This window comes from Rhizopus delemar, genomic scaffold (assembly GCF_000149305.1).
Source record: "Rhizopus delemar RA 99-880 supercont3.10 genomic scaffold, whole genome shotgun sequence".
Taxonomy (NCBI): domain Eukaryota; kingdom Fungi; phylum Mucoromycota; class Mucoromycetes; order Mucorales; family Rhizopodaceae; genus Rhizopus; species Rhizopus delemar.
The window spans coordinates 1755606-1779504 of record NW_027137836.1 but is presented as its reverse complement, the minus strand read 5'-3'; the positions used below and the strand labels follow the sequence as shown (position 1 = coordinate 1779504).

Below are 23899 nucleotides of genomic sequence, written 5' to 3'. Positions count from 1 at the left end.
AATGGAAAAACATATCAATCTTGGGTTCACACAGATCGTCTTCATCCAGTCAAATATGTTGGTACATCAATTGACAAGTCATGGTATATTCCACGAATGGCTAGAATTGATACGGATGCGAAATTGAATAATCAACACTAAAAAAAAAAAAAAAAAAAAAAAAAAAAAAAAAAACTTTCACTTTGGAGTCTTGTTGCTAAGGGTCTATCAACACTTTGAAAAGGGGGTATTGTCATGCCTTTTGCTGATATTTTTGGTAATGTTACAGTTCATTCCTCATTAAGATTATTGTGCAAGTTACTGAAGATGACTCACGAAGCAGATAACAATGAACTATCAACATGACTCACAAAATATAATTATTACTGTATATAACTCTTGTTTGAAAAATAATATAAATACTCGAAGAATTTGAATATCAATAAAACGGACCTTAAAAACTTTATTTATTATTTTAAAGAGTAAAAACATAAGTTCAAGCACGACACCAAAAACAGAAAACAAAAGACATAATGAGGAAAAAAGTAAATATCTTATAACAGTTCACTGTTCTCAGCCCGACGGGGGGGTCGAACCCCCAACCTTGAGATTAAGAGTCTCACGCTCTACCGATTGAGCTAGCCGGGCTTTCATATTGTGATATGTGCTATGTTTGTCAGGACCGCCTCTTTTTTTCCAAATGACACTGCAAATAATCGTTCCAATTGGATAAAGCATATCGCAAGATTGAACATTTTTTGGTTAACAGATATTTATGGGTTTTGGAGAAAAGATGTAACTTTCGTTGTATTGGTCATTTTTGAATTTTGAAAAAAGATTTAGGTGCGAAAAAAATAAAGAAATTTAACGATATCTTTGTTTTTTTGTAGGGTAAGTATTCATAAAGTTATTCATGTTTTAAAAAAGTGTCTGTTTTTTTTACAGATGATCTTTTTTTGGTAAGCCTGTTCCCCTCTACTGTTGAAAGACCGATGTCTTCTTTTTTTATTTTTGAGGGCAAAATGCGGAAATCAAAAGCAATTTGCGATTATTTTGTTCAGAAGAATACATATTAGGAAGGTGGTTTGTGATTTTTAGCTTAGATCATTACAAACGTGTTACAAAACGTAATAAAATAGTCGTGTTTGGGAAAAAAATGACCTGGTAAAAAAAGACTAAGTTAAAAAAAAAGACTAAGTTAAAAAAAAAGACGAAGTTAAAAAAAAAGAAAAGAAAAGAGTATAGCTATAAAAAGTTCATTGTTCAAATGAAAACAATCATCTAACAACAATTACACTTCATAGAAATGCAAACTACTTTTACATTATAAAAAAAGAATACGTGTATATTCTAAAAGAATAAAAAATAAAGAAGCTCTGCTAACATTTTGTTACAAGGCAGTTATAATTAACAAATACATACAAAACACTTTTGTTTATCAAGTAAATAGATTGCTTTATTATTTTTTATGACAAATAATATAAAAGAATATATGTTTTTTAAGCTTATACTAGTTCATTACTTACTTTATGTTTGCACATGGGTGTAATTTGCCATTAGTCATTAGCCATTAGAGATGTGAGCAATGGCAACTTTCTTTACCAAAAATAACTTTTCAGTAACAAGCAACAATATAAGTCTGTTATTCTTATAGTTTTATCGTATTGGAAAGAACAACTTTGCTCATGAAGTTCATGTTCGTCATCCGAATGTGTCCCATTAGGAATTCCTAATGTAAGAAAAAAAAAGAAACCAACATTAGACTTCGTTATTATTTTTGTTGTTATAAACTTACATTTGACCAGAACTTGAGCTTTCTTTTTTATCTTTTGTACCTTGAGCATCTAGTGTATTCCATGAAACAAAGCCAGGGAAAAAAAAAAGTTACTTTAAGCACCGACTTTGTTTTTTGAAATTTAACATGTTTTTTTTATCAGGCACGTTTTCTCTTTCTACCTATTTTTTTGCTATTTCCAAATTTAAAAACTATAAACAACATGAACAACTTCAACGCTACCAAAATTGTTTGCACCTGTTCTGAATGCATCAAACACCCCAATGGATATAGAATGCTTGCAAAGAGAACTGTAAGAGGCCATGTACTTATCGACAGAGTTAGAAACAGAGGTTTTTTTTTTTATTTTCCAACAGAAATACAACCGTGCTAATGTTAAAAAAAAACAGAATCAAGAAGAGCAAATGAAACTAATGACCACGAGGAGGAAACCATTGAATACTCTTCAGCAATTCCTGAACCAGAAAGTGAAGGTATATTATTAGTCAACAAAGCATTTTATATAAGAAAGTTTTTATTCATTGAATTCTATTTTGCAATCTGGTAGATGGAATGAGCATTGACGAAGAGGAAAGAATGAGTGATGAACAGCAGCTTCGTCACCTTTTGCTGTTGTTCATTGTGCTTTTTCAAGCAAAGCACCTCTCGGTGAAAGCCGGTGAAGACTTGTTGGCCTTTCTTTCCTTCTTTGTTCGTGCTCTTGGCCATGGCATGGAGATTCCTACAAAGACCTCCACTGCTCGTAACATGGTCAATTATTCCTCTGCCAGTAGTGGTGTCTCCCGTTTTCTTGTCTGCTCTCTTTGTAGAAGTGTTTACGACACAGGAAGTTTGCATACCCGGCAATGCCCTTTTATTAGGTTTGCGAACAATCCTCACAGACAAGAGCACCCATGCGGCAATTCACTTTTTATTGGTAGCAGCCTCAAGCCTGTCCTCGAGTTTCCGTACAACTCAATTGTCGAAACGTTGAAGAAGTTCTTTGTTCGTCCAACATTCGAAACAGAAATCGAAGAATGGAGACATCGACATGTGGAAGAAGGCGTGTTTTACGATATTTACGATGGTAGAGTGTGGAACAGTCTTGTTGATTCGGCTGGAGAACCATTCGTAAATAGAAGTCGATCATTAATGGTTTCATTGAACGTTGATTGGTTTCAACCTAGTGATGGTATGCACTACTCTTGTGGTGGTGTATATCTCACAATCAACAACCTTCCAAGGAGTTGCAGGATGAAGGTTTCCAACATCATCCTGGTTGGTATGATTCCTGGGCCTGGCGAGCCCACGGATGACCAGCTCCAGAACTTCATGCGACCAATGATTGCAGAGCTGAATACCTTGTACGGAGGTATAATGATGCCAACGTACCAGAACAGAAACGGTGAAATGGTACATGTTGCTTTGATGTCCGTTAACTGTGATATACCAGCAGCTCGCAAAGTAGCTGGGTTCATGGGTCAATCCGCGCACAAAGCCTGCAACAAATGTTCGACTGTGTTTTCGCGAATCAGTACTGGTGCAAATTCAACGAAGCCAGATTTTTCAGACTTTGACGATGAGCATTGGATTCTGCGAAACAATACCCAGCAGCGCCAAGAAGCATATGCTTGGCTAAATGCTACTCACATTACGCAACAGCGAACCCTGCAGACGAACACAGGAAGTAAATGGAGTGAACTTCACCGACTAGAGTATTTTGATGTCGTGAGATTGACAACTGTTGATCCCATGCACAATTTATTTCTAGGTACGCCAAAACGAATGGTTGAAGTTTGGGTAGATCACGGGCTGCTTACCACATCTGATTTCAAAGCCATGGCTGATGAATCAGCTTCTATTATCATTCCTTCACAGTACTCTAAAATCCCAAAAAGTATGTAACGAGCGTAAAAGAACTTATTCTATAATAAATCTGAACACTAATTTTTTGTTATAAAAAAAAAAAAAAAAAAAAAACGAAAAAGGCAAGATTGAAAGTACCTTTGGTAATATGAAAGCTGATGAATGGAGAACGTGGTGTGTTGTGCTTTCGCCTTTTCTGCTGAAGCAAAGATTAGTTGGTGAGCATTTTGCCAATTGGATGCGCTACGTGGAAGCAGTAAGGTTGGTAACTGGTCCTGTAGTTACAACAGAAGAGATACATGCTGCACATTCCTTATTCAAGACCTTTGCCAAGACTTGTGCTCGACTATATGGAAAAGAATCAATAACACCAAATATGCATATGCACATGCATTTGAAAGAATGCTTTTTGGACTTTGGTCCCTCCTATGCCTTTTGGCTCTATGGCTTTGAACGCTTGAATGGTGATGTCGAAAAAATCAACATCAACTACAAGACAGGCTTTGAAACCACATATGTTACTATGCTTACACAAATTATCCACACACAAGACCTTATCCATTCATTACCAACCCTCATTAACACCAACAATCAAGGAATGCTTCTACTGATCAACTTCATAAAGGAAATAGGCGAGGTTACGAATGACGAGAGTGGTTTAACGCCATTTGATTACTCTCAATTCATAGACGGACCAAGTCTATTTAACCTGACAATTACTGGTAGTGAGCCTCTGCCACCACAAGCCCTTCATTCAGAAATCAACATCAAACAACAAACTTTATGCATCGAACACTATGAAATCTTACAAAACTACTATATGAATACTTATGAAATACCTATGCCCAATACGATCAATACAAATATACAATCATTTAAAAAAATTAACTTGCTTGGACAACGTTACCAACAATCCGACAATCATTCATCATCATCATCATATATTCAAGCCATTATGAACAACCAACTACGAATTGGCCAAATATCATTTTTTTTCTCACATTCATTCAACAATTCCATTCACTATTTTGCATTCGTCAATTGGTACAGCCATGCGACTCAACATTTTCCCACCTTCGATGGTACTAGCATCCAAGTGTGGAAGAATCAATTTGATCCAGTTTCAAGCAACAATCTACAGAATTTTCAATCCTGTTGCTGTATGCCCTTATGTTGATAATCACCTTCTTACTCTCGCTCTGCCAAGACGAATTTTTATGTAACAAATATACCAAGCCATTAAAACACTATTATTATTTTATTATATATTTTACTAAAGAACCATGCAATAGTTTTTTCTTTTTTTTTTCTTTAAAAATTTTTATTCGATTTGTGAAGAGACAACAAAATAAGAAACAAAAAAAAAAGAAAGAAAATGCCTACTGCATTGGATTGGCAGCAGCAAAGGAAGAAGAAGAAGCAGAAACAGAGGTTGGAAAACCAAGACCAGGAGAAGAAAAAGCCCAGGAAGGAAAATCAGTATCATCGAGCTTGTCAGGGAACTCCACCTCAACGTTTTCTATTATTCTTCTAATAGTTGGTGGAGCTGTTAAGGATACATAAGATTATAGTCACTTTATTTTAGTAAAAGGAATCTCATATGATCCTAAATAGTATGTTGACATAACTTGGAATCATTTATAACATTATTCCCAACACAGATCAATAAAAGACTTTGATTAGATTTTTATATTAAGCTTTATTCATATTAATTTCACACAGTCAAATGATGGCGTGGTTGTAATATAGTTTATTGATGATATGAGCATGTTGAATAAGGAATGACAATTACTTACCGGATCATCATTAAGTCATGAAAACATTTATCCTAACTGAGATATTATTATTAGCCGTAATATCCAATCACGGAACTAGAGGATTTTATATTCATCCGTACCATCTCCTAAATAGTCCTACATCCAGAGTTATCTGAAACCATCCCAATAGCATAATTGACAATACAAGCTAGGAACAGGCTAAACTAATAATTAGAAATAGTAATCATCTATTCTGTCGAATTGATCATAAATCTGTCCTAATTCTTTATCCGTATCATGTCTATAAATACTCTCACTTTTTACATGTAGAATTAATCATATTCAATCTTAGTTATCTTAACTTAATAAAGAGATACCAAGTTCTAACAGTATTTCTTTATCTTTGTTGTTATACTACTTTTACCTAAAACCCCCTATCCTAAACACAGTATATATAGTTTGATTGGAATCAAGGCAAAACAATACTGTTTTTAAACTTATTTTGATAGAGGATTTTATTTATCTGCTATATCCCAAAGTGAATTCATGGTCAATTATGTAATCAAGCTTGAGCAATATTATTTTTTATGTGGTTAATGTGGGAAAGGAGCTTTAATGAACACATAATAGGTAATACCATATGCTCAGTACTTACTGTTTTATACAAAATTTATATAACCTCAAATGAACGGTGAGTATTTAATAAAATAGATACGATAATAGTGGACATAAATAGCACATAAAAATGAAAATATTCAAAACTGAGAATAATGCTGCAGAAAAATAAAATAATATAGCTACATTAAAACGAGGCTCTTAAAGTTATATGTATTCTTATTGAGTACATACAAATATACAAAAGCCTACGTCTCTGTTATTAATAAATGAATCTCTTCACATTTTCCTTTTAGCTTAAAAGCAACTTGTCACCAAAATTTTTGATTAAAATTAGTGCAAGATTCAAAAATAATAACTTCCATAGACGATATTTTGTTCGCAAAAAAAGGCAAACATATATGTTTATAACAAATGGTACTGTTTCTTTAAAAAGATAATTTCTTAAAATAATAAGCTTGCTGCAAGATCAGGGTTGCCTTCTGCCATCTCTAATGCCTGAATAGCCTCTTGGCGACTAACTCCCATATCTGTAAGCAGCTTTATATCTTTTTCAGAGAATTTGCTTTGAGTGTTTGTGGTAAAGTACTTTTGAGTAGATGAAGCGCCAGCAGATTCTGCAACTGCTGGAATGGTTACTTTGGTATCAGGAGAGGGCACTTCATCTTCCTCGCTGCCATGAACCTAAATAGCGTTTGTTATTTTTATAAATGCTTTTTTTTTTTTTTTTTTTTTTTTTTAGTTTGAACTTGCCTCTATTCTACGCTGCTTCTCAGGAAGCTCATGCTCAGCTAAAAACGGAATATCACAATCATCAAAAGTCAATGCATTCTTTCGAAGATCGATACATGCCCTATGCTTTTTTAGCATATCAAGTCCAAAGAGCAGCTCAGAGCCTTTTCCTTCAACCACAATAAATGAGCAAGTCAAAAACAAACTTTTAGAAAGCCTCATTTGTGCGCTATGAATGCGACCAAGAATCTTTGCTGTTCCAACACCCTTTGCAACTCCACTAAAGCGAGTATCCAATAAACGCATTAATCCACATGCTTCTGCTGTTTCAGGACTAACTAATAAAAGAGAGCAAATCAATATTCAATCATTTGTTTCTTGATATACTTACTCACGGTGCTTTGAGCCCCAGAGTCGACAAGTGCAACTAGTTTTTTATTGTTGATTTCCACATTGATATAAAGACGGGTTACTCTTGCAAATGATTCCGGATTGTACTCCATGGCTGCCTCTAAGTTCGCAGCAATGTTTTCTTGTCGAATGGCATCCTCAATTCGTTTTTGTGCCTCAACATCAAACGGGTCATTGTTTAAAGCTGCTAGTTGTGCCTTTTGAAATTCAGCAGTACGTCGAGATTGTTCAATTTGTTCCACCATAGCAGAAAACTTTGCAGGATCATGACGTGCTGCATGTGCTAACTCTGGATTTGTCTAAACATTTTTTCATTAACTTTATGCTAAAAAGGAACATTTCAAAGCTTACTCTTTCTAACTGTTGCAAAAGGCGCTGATCCATCAAGACATGTTGGCGCATGGCATCAAAGTCAGGATGGCTACTGCAATGATATTGAATAGACTGTTTTTGAATAGTTGTATTTTTTTTTTTTTTCTTTACCTTGAAGATGCTTGAACAATCCGCTGCATGTGTATAACTTCATTATGCCGAACATAATATTCTTCTAGTGTCTTTTTAGGTTCTACTAATTCTTTTCCATGATAAAACAAGCGTTGAGCTGCGGGTGCAACTCCTGACTAATGATAAAGGTAATGGATTTAGGCTTTTTTTTTTAAAAAAAAATACTATTTAATATTTACTTCTGCTTCTAAGAGTGCTTTCAGGTCTTCAATGGCCATTTGGCTGTCAATTTCTAAATTGTAGATTTCCTCACCGTCAGTTGTAATTGTTACAAGCATTTATCTTTTCGCACAAAACAAACAAAAAGGCGCGTTTATAATAATGGACACAATGTCTAGATAGCGGAAAGTAAATTTTGCGTGATTGGTTCTAATGTTTATGCTTTAACTAATTTTTTAATTTATTAAATGATTTCAATGAGCGCATGATATCTTCGCTACACACCAATTACTTAAACTAAATCACAAAAAATGGGATAAGAAACAAAGAAACTCTTATACCTAAGGAAGAAAAAAGTAAAGAGTAAGGAATTTATAATGAGGGAAAGAGATGTATCAAACGTAATTTTGGTATCTGCAGTAACCAACTTCATAGTCGCTTTTCAAGAAAAGGTGAATATGAAGGTCCAATTATGATGATAACGGTGGCCAAGCTCAGAAAACATAATTAAATGACTGGCTAAAAGGTAAACCAAATGGAAGCATTTTGAAAGGAGCATGGCTTTTGGATATATAGCTACCCAGAAGGAAGAACAAATGGTCTTCAATAACAATGGGTGTTTGGATCCTGCTATGCAAAGTAAGACGAACGTTTGTACCAAAACTTTTTTTTTGCAATCGGATAGTCAACCAAGATGCTAGCAGATATACCCGTTTCGTTTCATTGGAAATATTGAAGACTAGAGAAAGAATTCAAAGGTAAAAATACATAACAAATAAAAAATGACAGAGTAAGAACTCTGTTCTCCCTTTGTAAGAGATTGTATTGCAGTAAACCAAGTTTGATGGTTAACAAAAAATAGAGCTAAGTATATTTCCTAGCCATGGGCAATGTTACGAAAGTACGGCTTTCAACCCTGTGTCATTGGGATTGCCAGAACGTTGCTTAGGAAGTGTCAGTGTCACGCTGCCATAACGCTCTATAGCCTTTAAAAGCTTTGGCACTATGATAATGGATATTTGCTCCTTTAAAATCCTTCTTACTGTAGTGATTGTACAATTGAGAGAAAAGATATTTGCTGGATGCTTGGTTGAAAACTTCAGAAACTAACTAATCTTAAGATATGGAGCTCGTTAATAAATTATAGAGAGTAGGTTGCCAAATTCGCCTTACATTCAATTCTTCCCACAAGATGCCAGTTTCCTCTGTCCTATGCTACTTGAATACTATAGTGACTTTATTAAACATGCCATGCCCAAACACAATATTGGCGACTTCAAATTAAATTCGAATATTATTTACTTTGTTCTATTAATGTGCAATCAACAATATAAATAATTTTGGTTTGTAAATCTTATTTAAATTTCTTTCTCAAAAATGTACTTATGATTATTTTTCTCGTACAAAAAACTAGATAAAGTAATGCTTGCTAATTTTTTTCTTGCTTTGTGCGTTTATAGTTTGAGCAACCATGAGTTCCGAATTACTTACGCGTCTCTGCGTAATGGCTGATGTACATAGACTTAGCATCTTGATTCAATGCAGTATCTTTATGTCAAACTTTTTTAATCTGATTTTACTACTGTTGTTGCATTTCTTTTCGAAATCTTTGCTTTGTTATCGTTTTCATAAAACGAGATTCCCTGTACATCTGAATATTGTGCCAATATCGATTATAGACAGAAGAACAAAACATGTTATATTTCCAATGAGCACTTCATGATAAATTATTTCATTTACATTCCTTCATCGTTTCTGTCTAAAACAGTTTACTATTGTATTGAATCCTGTTTGATAAATCTATGATCAACACCTCATAAATGACGATAGTAACGAAAAAAGACTAGGTTATCGATTATTCATGAAAGTTGTTTTGCTATTCTAACACTTTCTTTATTTCTTTGGGAGCTTTTATTTTTAATAAAAGAACACTATATTACAGCATAAATTAGTCGAAAAATGTTAGATTTTATAAAAATGCATTACGATGATTCGTTGAAGTGCTATATTTGCAAAGGCATTTAATTAACATTTAGACAAAGCAGTAAAGCAAAATTTTCTGAAGTCTTGCAGTTTTCTATCCTAAAGGTGAAATTGAATACAACTATTTAGATCAAAGATTATACCTTCCATAATAGCATAATTTATGATCTATTTGTCTATTGCAATGAAAAAACGTGCTTTATTTTACGACAATAATTTGAATATTTAATTAAGCAAAAGGTACATTTCATTATGTGTTTATTTGTACAGTTTATGTGCTACGAGCAAACTCAACTCTTAAAATGAGATTATCATAGCCATATCCATTGATGGCTTGTTGTGCTCTGTCGGCATCTTCACGACTATTAAATGATACAAAAGCAAAGCCTTTACAAAGATTAGTTTCACGATCGCGAGCTAAATAGACCCGAGCAATGTTTCCAAATCGATTGAAAAGATCGTATATATCACTATCTGTAACGTCCTCAGATAAATTAGTGACACGAAGTGTTGCTGAGTCATCACGTTTTTCACGCATTGTTTCTCCAACGGAAGGAGTTCCCTTATTACGAAGATGAGGAGGAGTATATTTGCTAGGCCCTGAACTTGATTCTTCTGTTTTGATTGTGTCCACAGTATCGAGCTTAACGGCTTCAATAGTTGAGGCAATTTCATCCAATGGTTGCATTGTGTCTTTATAAGGACATTTTGATGTAAAGTGCTCTCCTTTACAAATACGGCATGCAATATTTTTAGTTTTAAGTTGGCTTTGAATCTTGCTCTTTGCTTCCTCTTCAGCAACAGCATCGACATTCTAAGTAATTTTATTAGCGCACGCTTTAAAAAAATATCTGCAAGTTTCTCTACCTTTCCAGTGTTTGATTTCAGTTTAAGGGGAATATTCTCACCAATAGTTGTTGTGGCCAGATCAGGTCCAGGTTTTCTACCTTTTTCTTCACCAAATTTTGCCCACTTTTTACGTTGTGCAACAGCTTTATTGACATGCTCAGTAATAAGCTTCGATTGAATCTTTCTGGTTACCTATGATTTTGCTTTGTAAATCTCATAAATCATAAATTGTCATTTCATTTGTGTACCCACCTTGATCTTTTTACCATCCTCATTATCTCTATATTCAATAATAACTTTATTTCCATCATCGTCGGTATAAATCTGAGGTTGGAAAGATTCTTCAACTGGAGGTTAGTATTCTAATTTATCTTTTTTACTTTGTATTCTAACCTTCTTCGTCCTCATATTCATCTGCCCAAGAAGATTTTCCTGGTGTACTAATAAGAAGTGTAAGTTGAAAAAAAAAATATTTTTGAGCTCAAATGTACATACATAGTGTCCATGGCCATTATTTGAAAGAAAGTAATTTTTTTTCCTTTTGCATGCCTAAAAAGCCACTTATACGTCATTTGATCTGAGATAAAATATATGAACAAAAATAGAAGGTGCCTAATTGGGTGAAAAAAACTGGTCGTTTATTAAGCTACCGGAAATTTGCTATTCTCGTTTTGACTACAAACGCAACATTTAGTGTCTATTACAGTATTGCTTCTTCAATTATAAGAGAGCTTTTAATTCGATTGATAATGATTTTCAGCTATTTGACAAGAAATTCCAACTCAAGTGTCAAAATAATTCAAAAATTTCTTTAGGTCTTTTTTCCATCAAAATAGTATAAAAATCAAAAAGCGTTGTTTTTGATATTTGAAATTGTTTAGACTTTTATGAATAAAACAATGGCTTTCTATCTTGTCAAATGTCCTTTAAGAGGGCATAAAAGAAGTTTTGAGCGATGTCAAATTTTGTAAAATTAGTAAAAAAAAAAAAAAAAGCTTGACTAATTCAAGCAGAAAACCATTTAATAGTTGTAGAAATACTATGATTACTCTAATCATAGCGCATTGGTCGTTTCACAAAAATGAGTATTTCTAAAGTCACACTTCCTATTTTGTATAATTACTATTTTGAAATTTCTATCTACGAAAATACTTCTAGGAAAAATCCTAAAACTGAGTACTTGCTATAATCATTGATCCTTTCTCTTTCATTTCAATCATGGTAAATATCAATAAATATATGGGATGAGCGAATGTGAATAAAAATGAAATGGATGAATGAATGGATGAATGGATACAAGTGTGTGGATGAACAAAAATACGAAATTAAAAAAAGTGGACGGGGGAAGGATAATGATCACTAACCAAAGATTACAATTTAGTCTAACAAGAAAGCCGCCCCCAAGGTTGTTGAAAAGGTCACTCTTGGCCCTCAAGTTCGTGAAGGTGAACTCGTTTTTGGTGTTGCCCACATTTTTGCCTCTTTCAACGATACTTTTGTTCACGTTACTGATCTTTCTGGTCGTGAAACTATCTCTCGTATCACTGGTGGTATGCAAGTTAAGGCTGATCGTGATGAATCTTCTCCCTACGCTGCCATGTTGGCCGCTCAACAAGTTGCTGCCAAGTGTAAGGAACTCGGTATCAATGCTCTCCACATCAAGCTTAGAGCTACTGGTGGTACTGGTACTAAGACTCCCGGTCCTGGTGGACAAGCCGCTCTCCGTGCCCTTGCCCGTGCCGGTATGAGAATTGGTCGTATCGAAGATGTTACTCCCATTCCTACTGACTCTACCCGTAGAAAGGGTGGTCGTCGTGGTCGTCGTTTGTAATTTACCTTTTTTGGATTCTTACTTTTATATAAATTGGGTATTTGACTTTGTCTGTACAACTCAAATGTTTATACTTGTTTATCATTGAATTGTAGAATTTTGAAGGATACATAGTGACACTAAGATGGGTAAAAGGATTTTAATGAAAACCAATGAAGGAGCATTCTGAATCATTGAAATCAGTTATTTGTTTTCATGTAGAACTTTAAGAATACAATAAGAATGTGTAATTGAATAGTTTAAAATGATTCAAGCTTAAAAGAAACAGCGATATTCTGAGGGTAAAATGTTTGTATGTCAATTGACTGAAGTGATTTAAGTTATAGGCTGCAAAGTCTGCTTCTAAAACTTTTCTTAACCTGTTTGTACTAAGAGACTTATATACGAGAATGCACATGCATTTTCATAAACTTTAATATCGACATTGCTTTTGGACATAATGTAGGTTGGTGCTCAGATAAATACATATTCAAAATATAATTCTTATAGCATTAAAGTACTTTTTTGATATCATTGAATTTTCTTTTTAGTCTATTTTGTAGATCATACAATTGCATAAACTATATCTTTCTTTAAAAATCAGTATGTTGTAAAAAGATGTTTTCAGTTTTTAAAAGGATATTAATTTAGCCGTAAGTTGCGAGCCGGAAGATATCCCTTTTTTGCCAATAAGGTGATTCATTATATGGGCCATCTGAGGATCCTTCCTCTTTAATCGCATCCATCGATATGGTAAGAAGAATTGATAGAATAGAAGACAATGATGGATGGATGAATTAATTCCATTTGAACAGCCTTCTCAAAAATCCTTTATCACCAAGGTTAAACTCGGCAAGGCTAAAAAGCAAAATCGCCCCTTGCCTCACTGGTTCCGCCTCAAGACAGACACCAAGATTCGGTAAGGGAGAATGTTGACTAGAGAAAAAAGAGACAACTAAACACTTGGAGTATAGCTGGAACGCAAAGAGACGTAACTGGCGTCACACCAAGTTGAACATCTAAGCAATGTATTTTATTATAACAATAATAATAATAATAAAAACCCTCCTGCTCAGCGTGGATATGTTTATAAAAGAACAGAATTATTATTTACAATGATTCATGCAAGTTAAATAAACCAAGTTGACTTTCCCCTTTTTATTCTTATTGTAACATTCACACAGTTATCATTTCCTTGACGTGTTACAAATCAATAAATTATTACTACCAAAACAGATATGTTCTTTTCCTATGAATACGTTATCTTTTTTTATGTAAAGGATCACTTTATGAAAGTAGTGGACAACAGAAGAATAAGAGCAGTAAACAACACTATTTATGGACCTCCTTTTCCCCCGCAGTTCCCAAATATGTTTCGTGTCACAGTTTGTTTACATCCCTCATGCTTGACATGCGTGAATATCTGAGTATGAATATGAAAAAGATGGGCTGCAAAAAGTAATAAAATTAAGCTCTCCTCTTCTTCTCCTTTTCTTTTTTTATGTAATCTCATTAAGCAATAAGCTGACTTATAGAACATGTTGTGTTCCTTATGTATTACTTTATTATTTTGCAGTGAGAAATATACGTTACAAGGAAAAGAATAAAGAAAGGAAAACAAAAAGATAACAAATGACGTATACTTTTTTATATATATTTTGACAGACAACGTCTCCTTAAAAAAAACTTTAATAAACAAATCCTTTTTTTTTTTTCTTCTTCTTCTTCTTCTTCTTTATTTCTTTCTTCTTTTTATATTTTAAATGCCCAAAAAAGTAGTACATAAACAAAGATCTATGATTCAAGAATATCCTCCAAATGTATATTCTAATGGAATAATGAGACCATGGCAAGAAAAGCAAATGGCTTTAGATAAAGTTACACATCCAGAATGGGGAATATTAAAAGAAGAAGAATTTTTACCTTTAACTCATAAACACCAAAATGATCTAGAAGATCTACATCGAAATGGTCAATCCATATCTGATTTCTATTTCTGGCAAGCCAATTTAGGTGGTTATTGTATGGCTGACATGGTTCAAAGTAAATAAACATAAATTATTAGATTATTTTATATTAATATCATCAGCAGAGGTCTTAGTTTCATCTGAAGGCGCTTTTCCTTTAGTAAGACGTATAGTAGATGGTGCACCTCATCCAGGAAGAAAGAAAAAGAAACGTACGGATTGAAAAAGAAAAGAAAAAGTTAACTTATTGGTATGAATCTGGTCATTCATCTTGTAATAAAAAAAGAAAAAAAAAAAAAAAAAAAAGACTTTCATTTTTTTTTTTTTTTTTGTTTATTAAATACACAATCTATAGCTGACATATCGACCAGCAGTTTCACTCTCTCTCAATATCTTTACAACCTAATCATGATTTATCCATAGATTTAAGTAATTGCATGTATACTTTATTTTTTGCTTACCTGTCCACGCTTTAAACCATAATATCTAGCAACTGGATCCGTATGTTGAATACGTGGCAATTGAGTTTCTTTCAAACGGCTAAAGATAATCATAAGTATTTCACTCTTTAAGCCTATTTCACTCACTATCTTTGTAATAAAGTAGATTTTTCTTCAGCTGTTAATACTTCATGTTTAGGTACCAATACATGATGTGTAATATTAACTAATAATTCGTTTTCTTGAAAGGATTCTAATGTATGCTTTGAAGGCAATTGTTGAATAACCTGTATTGTAATCAGTCAATTTGTCTTAGATATCATGACTACTATTGTTTACCTTGTTTGCTGAAGAAGTCATGCTCTTTTGATAAATACAAATACCCTTTGGAATTTGTTGTTGTGCCATACGTTCAACATAACTATAAAAAGTATGCATTACATAAAATACATGTATTTTGCCATTGTTATTCTTACACTCTGAGAGGTTTAACGCCAACTGAAGGGTCTTTAGGGAAGAAGACGAGTAATTGGTCGGTGGGATCGTCTTTCTTTTGTACAACAAATGTTAATTGATCTCGACTACAGGTATACAAGTAAATGTCAGTATTCTACATCCTATCTAATATTAAGCTTACTCGACATCTCCAGAAGGAGCAAATGTGCGTTTAAAAGATTCCAAATCCATATCAAGCTCTGATTGAGAAACTAAATATCCCTAATAAAAAAATAAACATCAATTTGATACCAAGACAATTCTGCTTTATTTACTCTGTCATGAACCATTTGATGTGCTGTACGAAAAACTCTCCATAATCTAGCTGCTTCGTTGCTATGACTGGAATCCATTCTTTTTAATATATTAGCTTACTGAAAACAAATAAGAGTTTTTTTTTTTTTATTGCTTCAACAAAAGGTTCAACGTTGTGACTGTTTTAATTTTAGCCACACACCTCTTTTCTCCCCTTTATTCAGTTGAACACAGATCGTTTTCATTTATCTATTTTAATGCGGTTTTGCTTTCAGCCGTCACTTAGAACATTGTTTATTATACAAGCATGTATTCAAGTGATTGGCATTTATATATTTCTAAAAGGGTTTTTACTGACGCGGCAAACGTTTGATATTCGTGGCCATTCACGTACCCCTTGGGAGCAATTTCCACTGTCATCACCTTCGTCGACATCTTTATTACCCATCATTCAGCCAGGAAAACCATTCGATCGCGCCATCTTTATTGTTATTGATGCATTACGCTTTGATTTCGTAGCAAGCAGCAACATCACTGACCGTCATTACCTTAACAAAATTCCCATCATTCAACACCTCTTAAACAACCATCCTCAATCATCTCTTTTATTTCAATTTCGTGCGGATCCTCCCACAACTACTATGCAACGTGTCAAGGGCCTTATGACTGGCTCCCTACCGACGTTTATTGACGCTGGCTCGAATTTCGCTTCATCAGCCGTACAAGAAGATCACCTCTTACACCATCTAAAGAGTCGATTTAACTCGATTTACTTTATGGGAGACGACACTTGGGTTCACCTCTATCCTGATGTTTTTGATCATCCCCAACGCACATTTGATAGTGATAGCTTTAAGATGCTCGATCTTGATTCAGTAGACAACGCCATCTTGTCCCATCTTTGGCCACTGATGGAAGAAGACGACCAAGGCAGACACTGGGACCTTGCTGTTGCACACTTTTTGGGTGTAGACCACTGTGGTCATACACATGGCCCTGCTCATCCAAATATGGCTAGGAAGCTCGATCAAATGAACAGTGTGATTGAGCGAATCTTACACCAGGTGAATGACAACACGCTGCTTGTTCTCATGGGAGATCACGGCATGTCTCCCGAAGGCGATCATGGAGGAGAAAGCTTGGAGGAGGTGATGAGCACGCTGTTTGTCTATTCCGGTCGACCTCTGCTTCATGAAGATGAGTATTATCAAGAACTTTATACGCGTATCCATGATGCCAGAGCAAAACGGCTTGGTTATGACATAGGATCCATATCAGAGAGACTAGAATATGATGCGACAAGATATCCTGTTATTGCTCAAATTCATCTAGTGCCCACTTTGGCCTATTTATTTCAGGTACCGATACCATTTGGGAATCTCGGTGCTATTGTTCCCAACGTGCTTTTGCCTGGGGGACATTTGGACAATAAGATGCGAAACTTACTTTATATGATCGGACAGTTTCGGATGAATGCCTTACAGGTTCGTGATTATCTCATCCATTATTCTCAACATACACAACAAGCAGATTTTTCTCTTATCCTTCTGGAGCCTATCCTTCAACATTTCCACCATGCAGACGACATTCTGTTTGAACTTGCCTCTCAGACTTCTTTTATCGCCTCTCTCTCCAACATATCCGCACTATCCGCAGATGAGCTCTATCGATTTCAAGAACAATTAGAAAATGCACTACTCGAGTATGATGCTTTTCTGACGAGTACCATCAAATACTGTGAATCCATCTGGGCACATTTTGACGCAGGGTCAATGCTGCTGGGAATTATTCTCTTGGTCCTTGGTACTTGTCTGTCGATCTGGTTAATGATCAGTAAATATCAAGGCAGATTTTATCCTTTGCTTGCAATGTCCATATCATTAGCTGTTTGTGTGATGGTTGTATTGCAAGGTGGATCATTTGAAAAGATGAACATGACAGATTGGATAGGTGTCTTTTTATTGTCGTCTACTGCACTTTTGCTGTTGGGTGCATTTGATAAAGAGTCTTCCTTGTTTTCTGACAGGATGATTGTTTTGATGATTAGTTTGATTCAATCGCTTACGTTGGGATCCAATAGTTATGTGGTTTGGGAAGACTATAGTACAAAGCACATCCTTTCTGCCTTGACCTTTATCTGGCTCATTAAGAATTGTGCAATCCAACAGCCTACAGTCAAAAAACTTGTTCGAGCAGCCAAGGCACCCCTTTTGTTTTTGGTCGTCATCCGACTCAACAGTATCACTGGCCAATGTCGCGAAGAGCAATTTCCATATTGCAGATACATTCAACATGACACTTTATCCTTTGATGACCGACTTCAAACCTTTTTCTTATTTTGCTTTCTTGGATTGATCTCTGTGTTGATGAGCCATCTGTCGAGGGTGATGAAGGATAAGGTAGGAAAGGAGGAGAGGATGATTAGAGGAATTTATGGGTTATGCTGTGTGATGGTGATGATAAGGATCGTTCAAGAGGTCTATCAAAGCACATTTGAAACAAACAGAGAGCTCCCGATTGTGATTCGGAAAATACTAAATGTTTACTTGCCTCGTCTGGTCTATGGGTCAAGTTTGTTTTGTATGATTCATGTGTTTTGTACAAGTCGATTGAAAAGATCTCAAAAGGCTTGGTCGATCCTGTTATTGTGGAGTAATGTGTTGGGGATGATTCAGCGTCCGTTAGGGGCCATGATCGTATTTGGTTCTTGCTGGATGATGAGTCTGTTGAACGAAGGTGATGGTTCAAGTCTTTTGCTGAGGTTGATGATTTTGCAGTATTATGGACATCACCTCTTTTTTGTCACAGGACATCAAGCCACCTTTACTTCTTTACCTTGGAAAGCAGCCTTTGTTGGGTTTGACGAGATGAGTTATTATGGTGGGATGATACTTGTGACCCTTTCGACTTTGACAGGTTATTTGATATCCTGGATAGGTTGGTTGATTCTCTTGCCAGAATCGGATAAAGAAAACAAAAAGTCACTTTATTTATTGGTTCTGATGCAAAGTATACCGACTTGTTTATGTTCAATTTTTGTATTTATTTTAAAAAGACACTTGATGACATGGAAAATATTTGCTCCTCGTTTCTTATTTCAGACTTTATTGAACATTGGAGCACATTTGATTGCGATATTCTTTGAAAAAAACATATAAAATAGATTTATGCCACTTGTAACACATACTTGTCTTATTGCATCATTTATTTATTTTATGACTCTACCAAAATCCCAAATGATAACCTCACCATCATCACTTCCAGATACAATTCTCGTATCACTCAATCTTACAGTTCTCACCGATTCATGATGTCCTTCTAACGCATAAAGACACTGACCACTGGCTGTATCCCACACTCGAATTGTCTTGTCATGAGAACCAGAGATGATGTGAAGTTTATCAAAATCAAGTGCCCAGACACCTTGGATATGACCAAACAGGGTACGAACACACTGACCTGTTTGAAGATCCCAACATTTGATTGTATTATCAAGTGAACTTGAGATGATGATGGATGAATTAGTTAAAGGTTGAAGGATGGAAGAGGTTGAGGATGTGTTTGGGCTTTCTGATGAACTATTTACAAGACAGTGTCTGAATCCATCAGGACTAGGAAGAGCGACTTGTACTTGTCCGACATGTCCCTGAAATATTTTGGTACATGAACGTGTTGAAAGATCCCAAAGACGGATGGTTGTGTCATCACTACTGGATATCAACATCTTGCCCTCTTTACATAACCTTACCGAATTCACCCAATCTGTATGACCCAACAAAGTACAACATTCTCCGATATCAAAATTCCACACACGAACCGTATGATCTGTTGATCCACTGGCCATCATACGTTCATCAAAATGTAAGTCAAGTACAGGACCAGAATGACCTTCTAAGGTACGAATACACTGACCGGTATGATGATTCCATACTCTTAATGTCTTATCCATCGATCCCGTCACAAGTTTAGCATCATCAAATTGAAGGGAACGAATACCACCAGAATGAGCTATCAAAGTCCGGATGAGTTCACCGGTTTCCAAATGCCAAACACGTATGGTCTTATCAAGGGAACCAGTGATGACTAATTTTGATATTTCACAAAATTGGATGCACATCACGCCATCTGTGTGTCCCTGGAGACGCAAGAGATTGTGTTGATTGTTACGCCAATTCCTTTCTACCACCATTCGTTCACTGTAAACATCTTTCCAAGGTCTTTTGATGATTGATTTAACTTGTTGATGTACAGCCCTTTTCTTGAAAGCAGGTTGATTCTTTGTATTCTGTCTTTTCAATCTTTTCTTATCCAACAAAGGTAATCCCCATCCACATTTTATACACTTTTTATCGATATGTTGTTCACACATTTGATGCCAAAGTAAATCATCATTTGCAATCTCTTTCCATGTCTGGGATACTTGAGCAGCATGACAGAGTGTCTTTGCGTCCAAATAGGAAAAGATGGTCAGATTGATCTCTTTTGGTAGGATGGCAACAAAGTCGATACGTAATAAAGGTTTTGTAGCATTAAATATAAAAGATAATTGAGGCATACAACAAGTAGAAAGGATACCTTTGAGAATAAGGATCCTTTGATCTGAAGGTGCTGCAGCAAATAAAGACCAGATATGATTGATTGCTTCTTTATCTGAACTTGATATCTTTTTCATTTCCTAATCATCCCCTTCTTTATCAGAATCATCTTTCTTTACTTTGTCTTTTACCTTTTCTATTCTATCGTAATCGAAATCATCTCTTTCTCTCTTCTTTACTATCTCTGGTCGATGTCTGTAACATGTATTTGACTTTTTCATTTATTTTCTTTAAAAAAAAAAAGAATATAAACTTTCTTTTTAATTCATTAAAAAAAAAAGAATAAAATAAAAAAAATAAGAGTTTATTTGATTTAGGATGGACATGTGAGATAGAAAAGGACATGGACAGATTTGCGTAACATCCTTTGACTTTTTTTTTCTTTTTTTTTTTTTTTTTTTATCTTTCCATTTCGTATTGTCTAAACAAGTCTTTCTATTTATTGACCATTTTAGGTAAACCTTTTTTTTTTTAATTGATTCTTTTTATAAGCAATTGAAAGTCTTCTAAAGAACTTGTTTAAAAAATTAAGAAATAATCCTTTTTATTATAAAAAAATAAAACCAATTTGCTCTCCATTCTCGTATTCTAGATAAATCAACACATTTTAACTTTTATTCGTGAAGCGTGAGAAAGTTGACAGTCATAGTTACACGATAAAAAAAGGGGGGGAGGTTCAGATGGGTGAGGCAAGCAAAAGATGAGGTGAAAAAGTGATTGTTGCCTAGTGATTGATTAAACGGGGTGATGATAAGAAAGGCAAATGGGATCAACTAATAAACGTGTCAGATGCAGGATAAAAATAGTGAAATAATCTCAATCATGAATCAAATGTAGTCATGGAAACAATAATTACCCCAAATGGGTTAAATGAATAAAATAGTGTTCTGCTGTGATTTAATTCAACCTAGGAAGTGTACTGAGTTTAAATGATGATGGTGACTACCGTGAACTATAAAGAACAAGATGATCCTCATTTCCCCCGTCTCTCGCTCTCTTTTTTCTCCTTATAATAATTGGTTAAATGAGTATCTCCTGATTATATTCTTCTTTTCTTTTTTCAATTTCGTAAATGAAGTCCTTGCACTGCGTATATGATAAAGGTCGATTTGCTGATCATTATAGCTCTGATTTAGAAGGATGTGTACAGTAAAAGTTGTTTGACAGAGAATGAATACTGTATTGATAAATATAGGTTAGCTGAGTACTTGTGAGTTTCTTAGGATCATGAATACGTTCAATAGCATGGCTCAGAAGCACCCTCCGTTTGTTCCAGCCGCAATCAACACTTGGATCGTTTGCTTTACTTTTTTTGTTTTATTGATGATAATGAGCACGATGCATTATACAAATCATGTAGAGATCATCCTAATCATTCCCTTCCTGTTTTCATTTCTTAGTATTCTATCACTCTTTTGGAAAAGTAAAAGACAGAGAAAGGTATGACTACGTTAGGTATCAGAATTAATAACACTCTTAGTTTGAAAGAGAAATGTTGAAGTTATGTTGTTGTATGAACGCCACAGAGAATGTACGAGGAATAAACTTCAAGTTGACCTATTTGACTCCTGAACAAGTTTTGTCTACTCAGCCTACATCAATTTATGTAAGTAGAGAAAGAGAATGGAGATGATATTTAATCTTTTAGGCAATCACTATCGAATTTGATAACAGATACAACCTTTTACATTACATCTCGACCGATACCTCACCACCACCCTATTCTCCTTTTTCAACACTTCAATTACCTTCAAATGTTTATTATCCCAATCAAAATACTTTAAAATAATATAATGAACTCAATCCTTTTAGTACCTCTCTTCACAGCCCTCTAATATCCTCTTTCTCATATTCAATAAGAAAAAGAATCACAACTAAACTTGTTTGTGATATCATCTCCACTAAACTTACTCAGCTCACTCTTTCATACCTCATTCTCACACATGCAAATTTATTTAATCTCCATCTTAACATGAATCCTCTAATTAATAAGCAACACTTACGGCATATAAAACAATCCACAGTTGAGCTTATTTCATACAATCAACACTTTTTTACGCATCCATCTGCCTAAGCATGTACCGCAGTCATAATGAAACAGCATTTTTTTATATCACCCTCTTCCTCCCTTCTCCCCCCCCTCCTTCTCCTGCAGCGGATGTTTGTTGGCATTCAGAATCATTTTAAAGCACTCTTATTTTCAAATTCTTGATCACTCATCAATAGATAGTGTTTCAAGTATATTATAACATGTCGGAGTCAATCTGAGTTGTTTCATTCATTTCTAATTGGTGTTTACGTATACAAAAGAGGGGGGGAGGGTATGATGATCAAATGAAGACTGCAGCTTTCTTTCTTTCTTTCTTTCTTTCTTTCTTTTTTCATTAATAATGAGAGAACCCAATTTTAGTTTTCCTTCTCAAAACAGAGCAACTATCTGTATTACTTCAGCACTTTACGATAGAAGAGCATTGGACTGTACAGCGACACTGCCACTAGTCAACTCTTTAACTCATCTCGCTTATTTGACTTCAACTTCACCTCGTATAAGAGAAATATTATGTCTCGATGGGGGTTTAGAAAGACTTGTTCGAATCTTGCTCAGCGCTTCAAGTAGAGTTGATCGTTTGACTTCTTGGAAGTGGACTCTTGCTTTTCAAAGTATTGTGAACATTGGTGTTCGAGGAACAGAACAGATTAGAACAAAAGTAGTTGACGCTGGTGTGATTCCTTTTATATTAAATATTTTGAATAACAAAACCTTGAAACAAAAAGGTAAGAATGAGCATTGTTTTGTTGTTTTTGTTTTAATTCTATTTATTGCAATAGACGATGATACTCAAAAAATAATACCAGCAGGTTTGATATTCCGAAACTTATGCAATTAAATGATGTGGGCACTCACCAACTTTTTTTACTTTTTAGGAAATCACCATCCTTCTGCTTCACACAAACCATCATTACGCCGTTCAACATTTCCCTATGTGAAAATTGATTCTGCACAAAGGCGTCATAATCGTATTCACAGAGAGATAAAGAAGAATAAGGATGAACAAGTATTTCGTCGCGAAGAAGATATCTTGCTTTGTTTACAACTATTAGCCTATCTATCAAAATATGCTCACATTCGAGAGTTATTTCACACAGCTTATAGCAAAGACGTCTTTAGTGTTGTCGAACAGTTTTGTAATCGTATCCAACCCAGTCCTATTCAGTATTGGGCTGGTGTCATTATGCGAAACGCTTGTCGAAAAGATGAAACACGAGGTGGTCTTCGGCGTTGCGCCAATTTGTCTTGCAGAAAATGGGAAACTCAACCTCGAGAATTTGCAAAATGTAGACGATGTAGAAAGGCAAAATATTGTTCAAAATCATGTCAAAGTAAAGCATGGGCTGATGGACATCGTTGGTGGTGTATAGAAAGACATACTTCAACTCTTTCTACTGGAATACCAACCACACATTCAGTAGACACAGCCACTGCTACTGCTACCACTACCACTACTGCTACTACTACTACTACAACCACAATCAATAACACATCTAGTGGATCTAATAACAATAACGAAATTCATTTACCTTCTCGTAACAGTATCACCAGCAGTATCAGTATCGAACAAGGAACAGAGTCAAGTAATGAAACATCAGATAATAGAACGATACTTATGGGTGTTCATATGGAACTATAAACAACTTATGCTTATTTTT

At 34.9% G+C, this 23899-nt stretch overlaps 12 protein-coding genes and 1 non-coding gene across 13 annotated transcripts; 7 read left to right on the top strand and 6 right to left on the bottom strand.

The window, feature by feature from the left end:
* Positions 1-554: 554 nt before the first annotated feature.
* Positions 555-627, bottom strand: RO3G_19153. Its single transcript has one exon. It is a non-coding gene; the product is annotated as a tRNA-Lys (tRNA).
* Positions 628-2350: 1723 nt separating this feature from the next.
* On the top strand, positions 2351-4796 carry RO3G_12646 (uncharacterized protein; the record flags this gene model as incomplete). Its single annotated transcript, XM_067667230.1, has 3 exons — positions 2351-3440; positions 3525-3650; positions 3835-4796. The coding sequence occupies 3 exons, from the start codon at positions 2351-2353 to the stop codon at positions 4794-4796; spliced, it is 2178 nt and encodes a 725-aa protein (XP_067523331.1).
* Positions 4797-4998: 202 nt separating this feature from the next.
* RO3G_12645 (uncharacterized protein) lies at positions 4999-5716 on the bottom strand (the record flags this gene model as incomplete). The annotated part of the gene is made up of 3 exons (XM_067667229.1): positions 4999-5165; positions 5537-5595; positions 5694-5716. The coding sequence occupies 3 exons, from the start codon at positions 5714-5716 to the stop codon at positions 4999-5001; spliced, it is 249 nt and encodes an 82-aa protein (XP_067523330.1).
* A 1013-nt stretch (positions 5717-6729) lies between these two features.
* Positions 6730-7856, bottom strand: RO3G_12644 (uncharacterized protein; the record flags this gene model as incomplete). The annotated part of the gene is made up of 5 exons (XM_067667228.1): positions 6730-7061; positions 7115-7433; positions 7486-7558; positions 7618-7754; positions 7818-7856. 5 exons carry the CDS (start codon positions 7854-7856, stop codon positions 6730-6732), a joined length of 900 nt encoding a protein of 299 aa, XP_067523329.1.
* A 2195-nt stretch (positions 7857-10051) lies between these two features.
* On the bottom strand, positions 10052-11141 carry RO3G_12643 (uncharacterized protein; the record flags this gene model as incomplete). Its single annotated transcript, XM_067667227.1, has 5 exons — positions 10052-10594; positions 10648-10821; positions 10882-10976; positions 11023-11069; positions 11125-11141. 5 exons carry the CDS (start codon positions 11139-11141, stop codon positions 10052-10054), a joined length of 876 nt encoding a protein of 291 aa, XP_067523328.1.
* An 840-nt stretch (positions 11142-11981) lies between these two features.
* On the top strand, positions 11982-12377 carry RO3G_12642 (40S ribosomal protein S14; the record flags this gene model as incomplete). Its single annotated transcript, XM_067667226.1, has 1 exon — positions 11982-12377. One exon carries the CDS (start codon positions 11982-11984, stop codon positions 12375-12377), a length of 396 nt encoding a protein of 131 aa, XP_067523327.1.
* An 812-nt stretch (positions 12378-13189) lies between these two features.
* RO3G_12641 (60S ribosomal protein eL39) lies at positions 13190-13462 on the top strand (the record flags this gene model as incomplete). Its single annotated transcript, XM_067667225.1, has 3 exons — positions 13190-13192; positions 13255-13358; positions 13414-13462. The coding sequence occupies 3 exons, from the start codon at positions 13190-13192 to the stop codon at positions 13460-13462; spliced, it is 156 nt and encodes a 51-aa protein (XP_067523326.1).
* Positions 13463-14301: 839 nt separating this feature from the next.
* Positions 14302-14629, top strand: RO3G_12640 (uncharacterized protein; the record flags this gene model as incomplete). Its single annotated transcript, XM_067667224.1, has 2 exons — positions 14302-14482; positions 14529-14629. The coding sequence occupies 2 exons, from the start codon at positions 14302-14304 to the stop codon at positions 14627-14629; spliced, it is 282 nt and encodes a 93-aa protein (XP_067523325.1).
* Positions 14630-14742: 113 nt separating this feature from the next.
* Positions 14743-15631, bottom strand: RO3G_12639 (uncharacterized protein; the record flags this gene model as incomplete). Its single annotated transcript, XM_067667223.1, has 7 exons — positions 14743-14808; positions 14868-14946; positions 14994-15133; positions 15186-15267; positions 15323-15427; positions 15484-15563; positions 15617-15631. The coding sequence occupies 7 exons, from the start codon at positions 15629-15631 to the stop codon at positions 14743-14745; spliced, it is 567 nt and encodes a 188-aa protein (XP_067523324.1).
* Positions 15632-16237: 606 nt separating this feature from the next.
* On the top strand, positions 16238-18252 carry RO3G_12638 (uncharacterized protein; the record flags this gene model as incomplete). Its single annotated transcript, XM_067667222.1, has 2 exons — positions 16238-17995; positions 18103-18252. 2 exons carry the CDS (start codon positions 16238-16240, stop codon positions 18250-18252), a joined length of 1908 nt encoding a protein of 635 aa, XP_067523323.1.
* Positions 18253-18700: 448 nt separating this feature from the next.
* On the bottom strand, positions 18701-20268 carry RO3G_12637 (uncharacterized protein; the record flags this gene model as incomplete). Its single annotated transcript, XM_067667221.1, has 2 exons — positions 18701-18735; positions 18822-20268. 2 exons carry the CDS (start codon positions 20266-20268, stop codon positions 18701-18703), a joined length of 1482 nt encoding a protein of 493 aa, XP_067523322.1.
* A 1415-nt stretch (positions 20269-21683) lies between these two features.
* Positions 21684-21980, top strand: RO3G_12636 (uncharacterized protein; the record flags this gene model as incomplete). Its single annotated transcript, XM_067667220.1, has 2 exons — positions 21684-21797; positions 21840-21980. 2 exons carry the CDS (start codon positions 21684-21686, stop codon positions 21978-21980), a joined length of 255 nt encoding a protein of 84 aa, XP_067523321.1.
* Positions 21981-22581: 601 nt separating this feature from the next.
* Positions 22582-23880, top strand: RO3G_12635 (uncharacterized protein; the record flags this gene model as incomplete). The annotated part of the gene is made up of 2 exons (XM_067667219.1): positions 22582-22966; positions 23117-23880. The coding sequence occupies 2 exons, from the start codon at positions 22582-22584 to the stop codon at positions 23878-23880; spliced, it is 1149 nt and encodes a 382-aa protein (XP_067523320.1).
* Between the last annotated feature and the right edge of the window lie 19 nt (positions 23881-23899).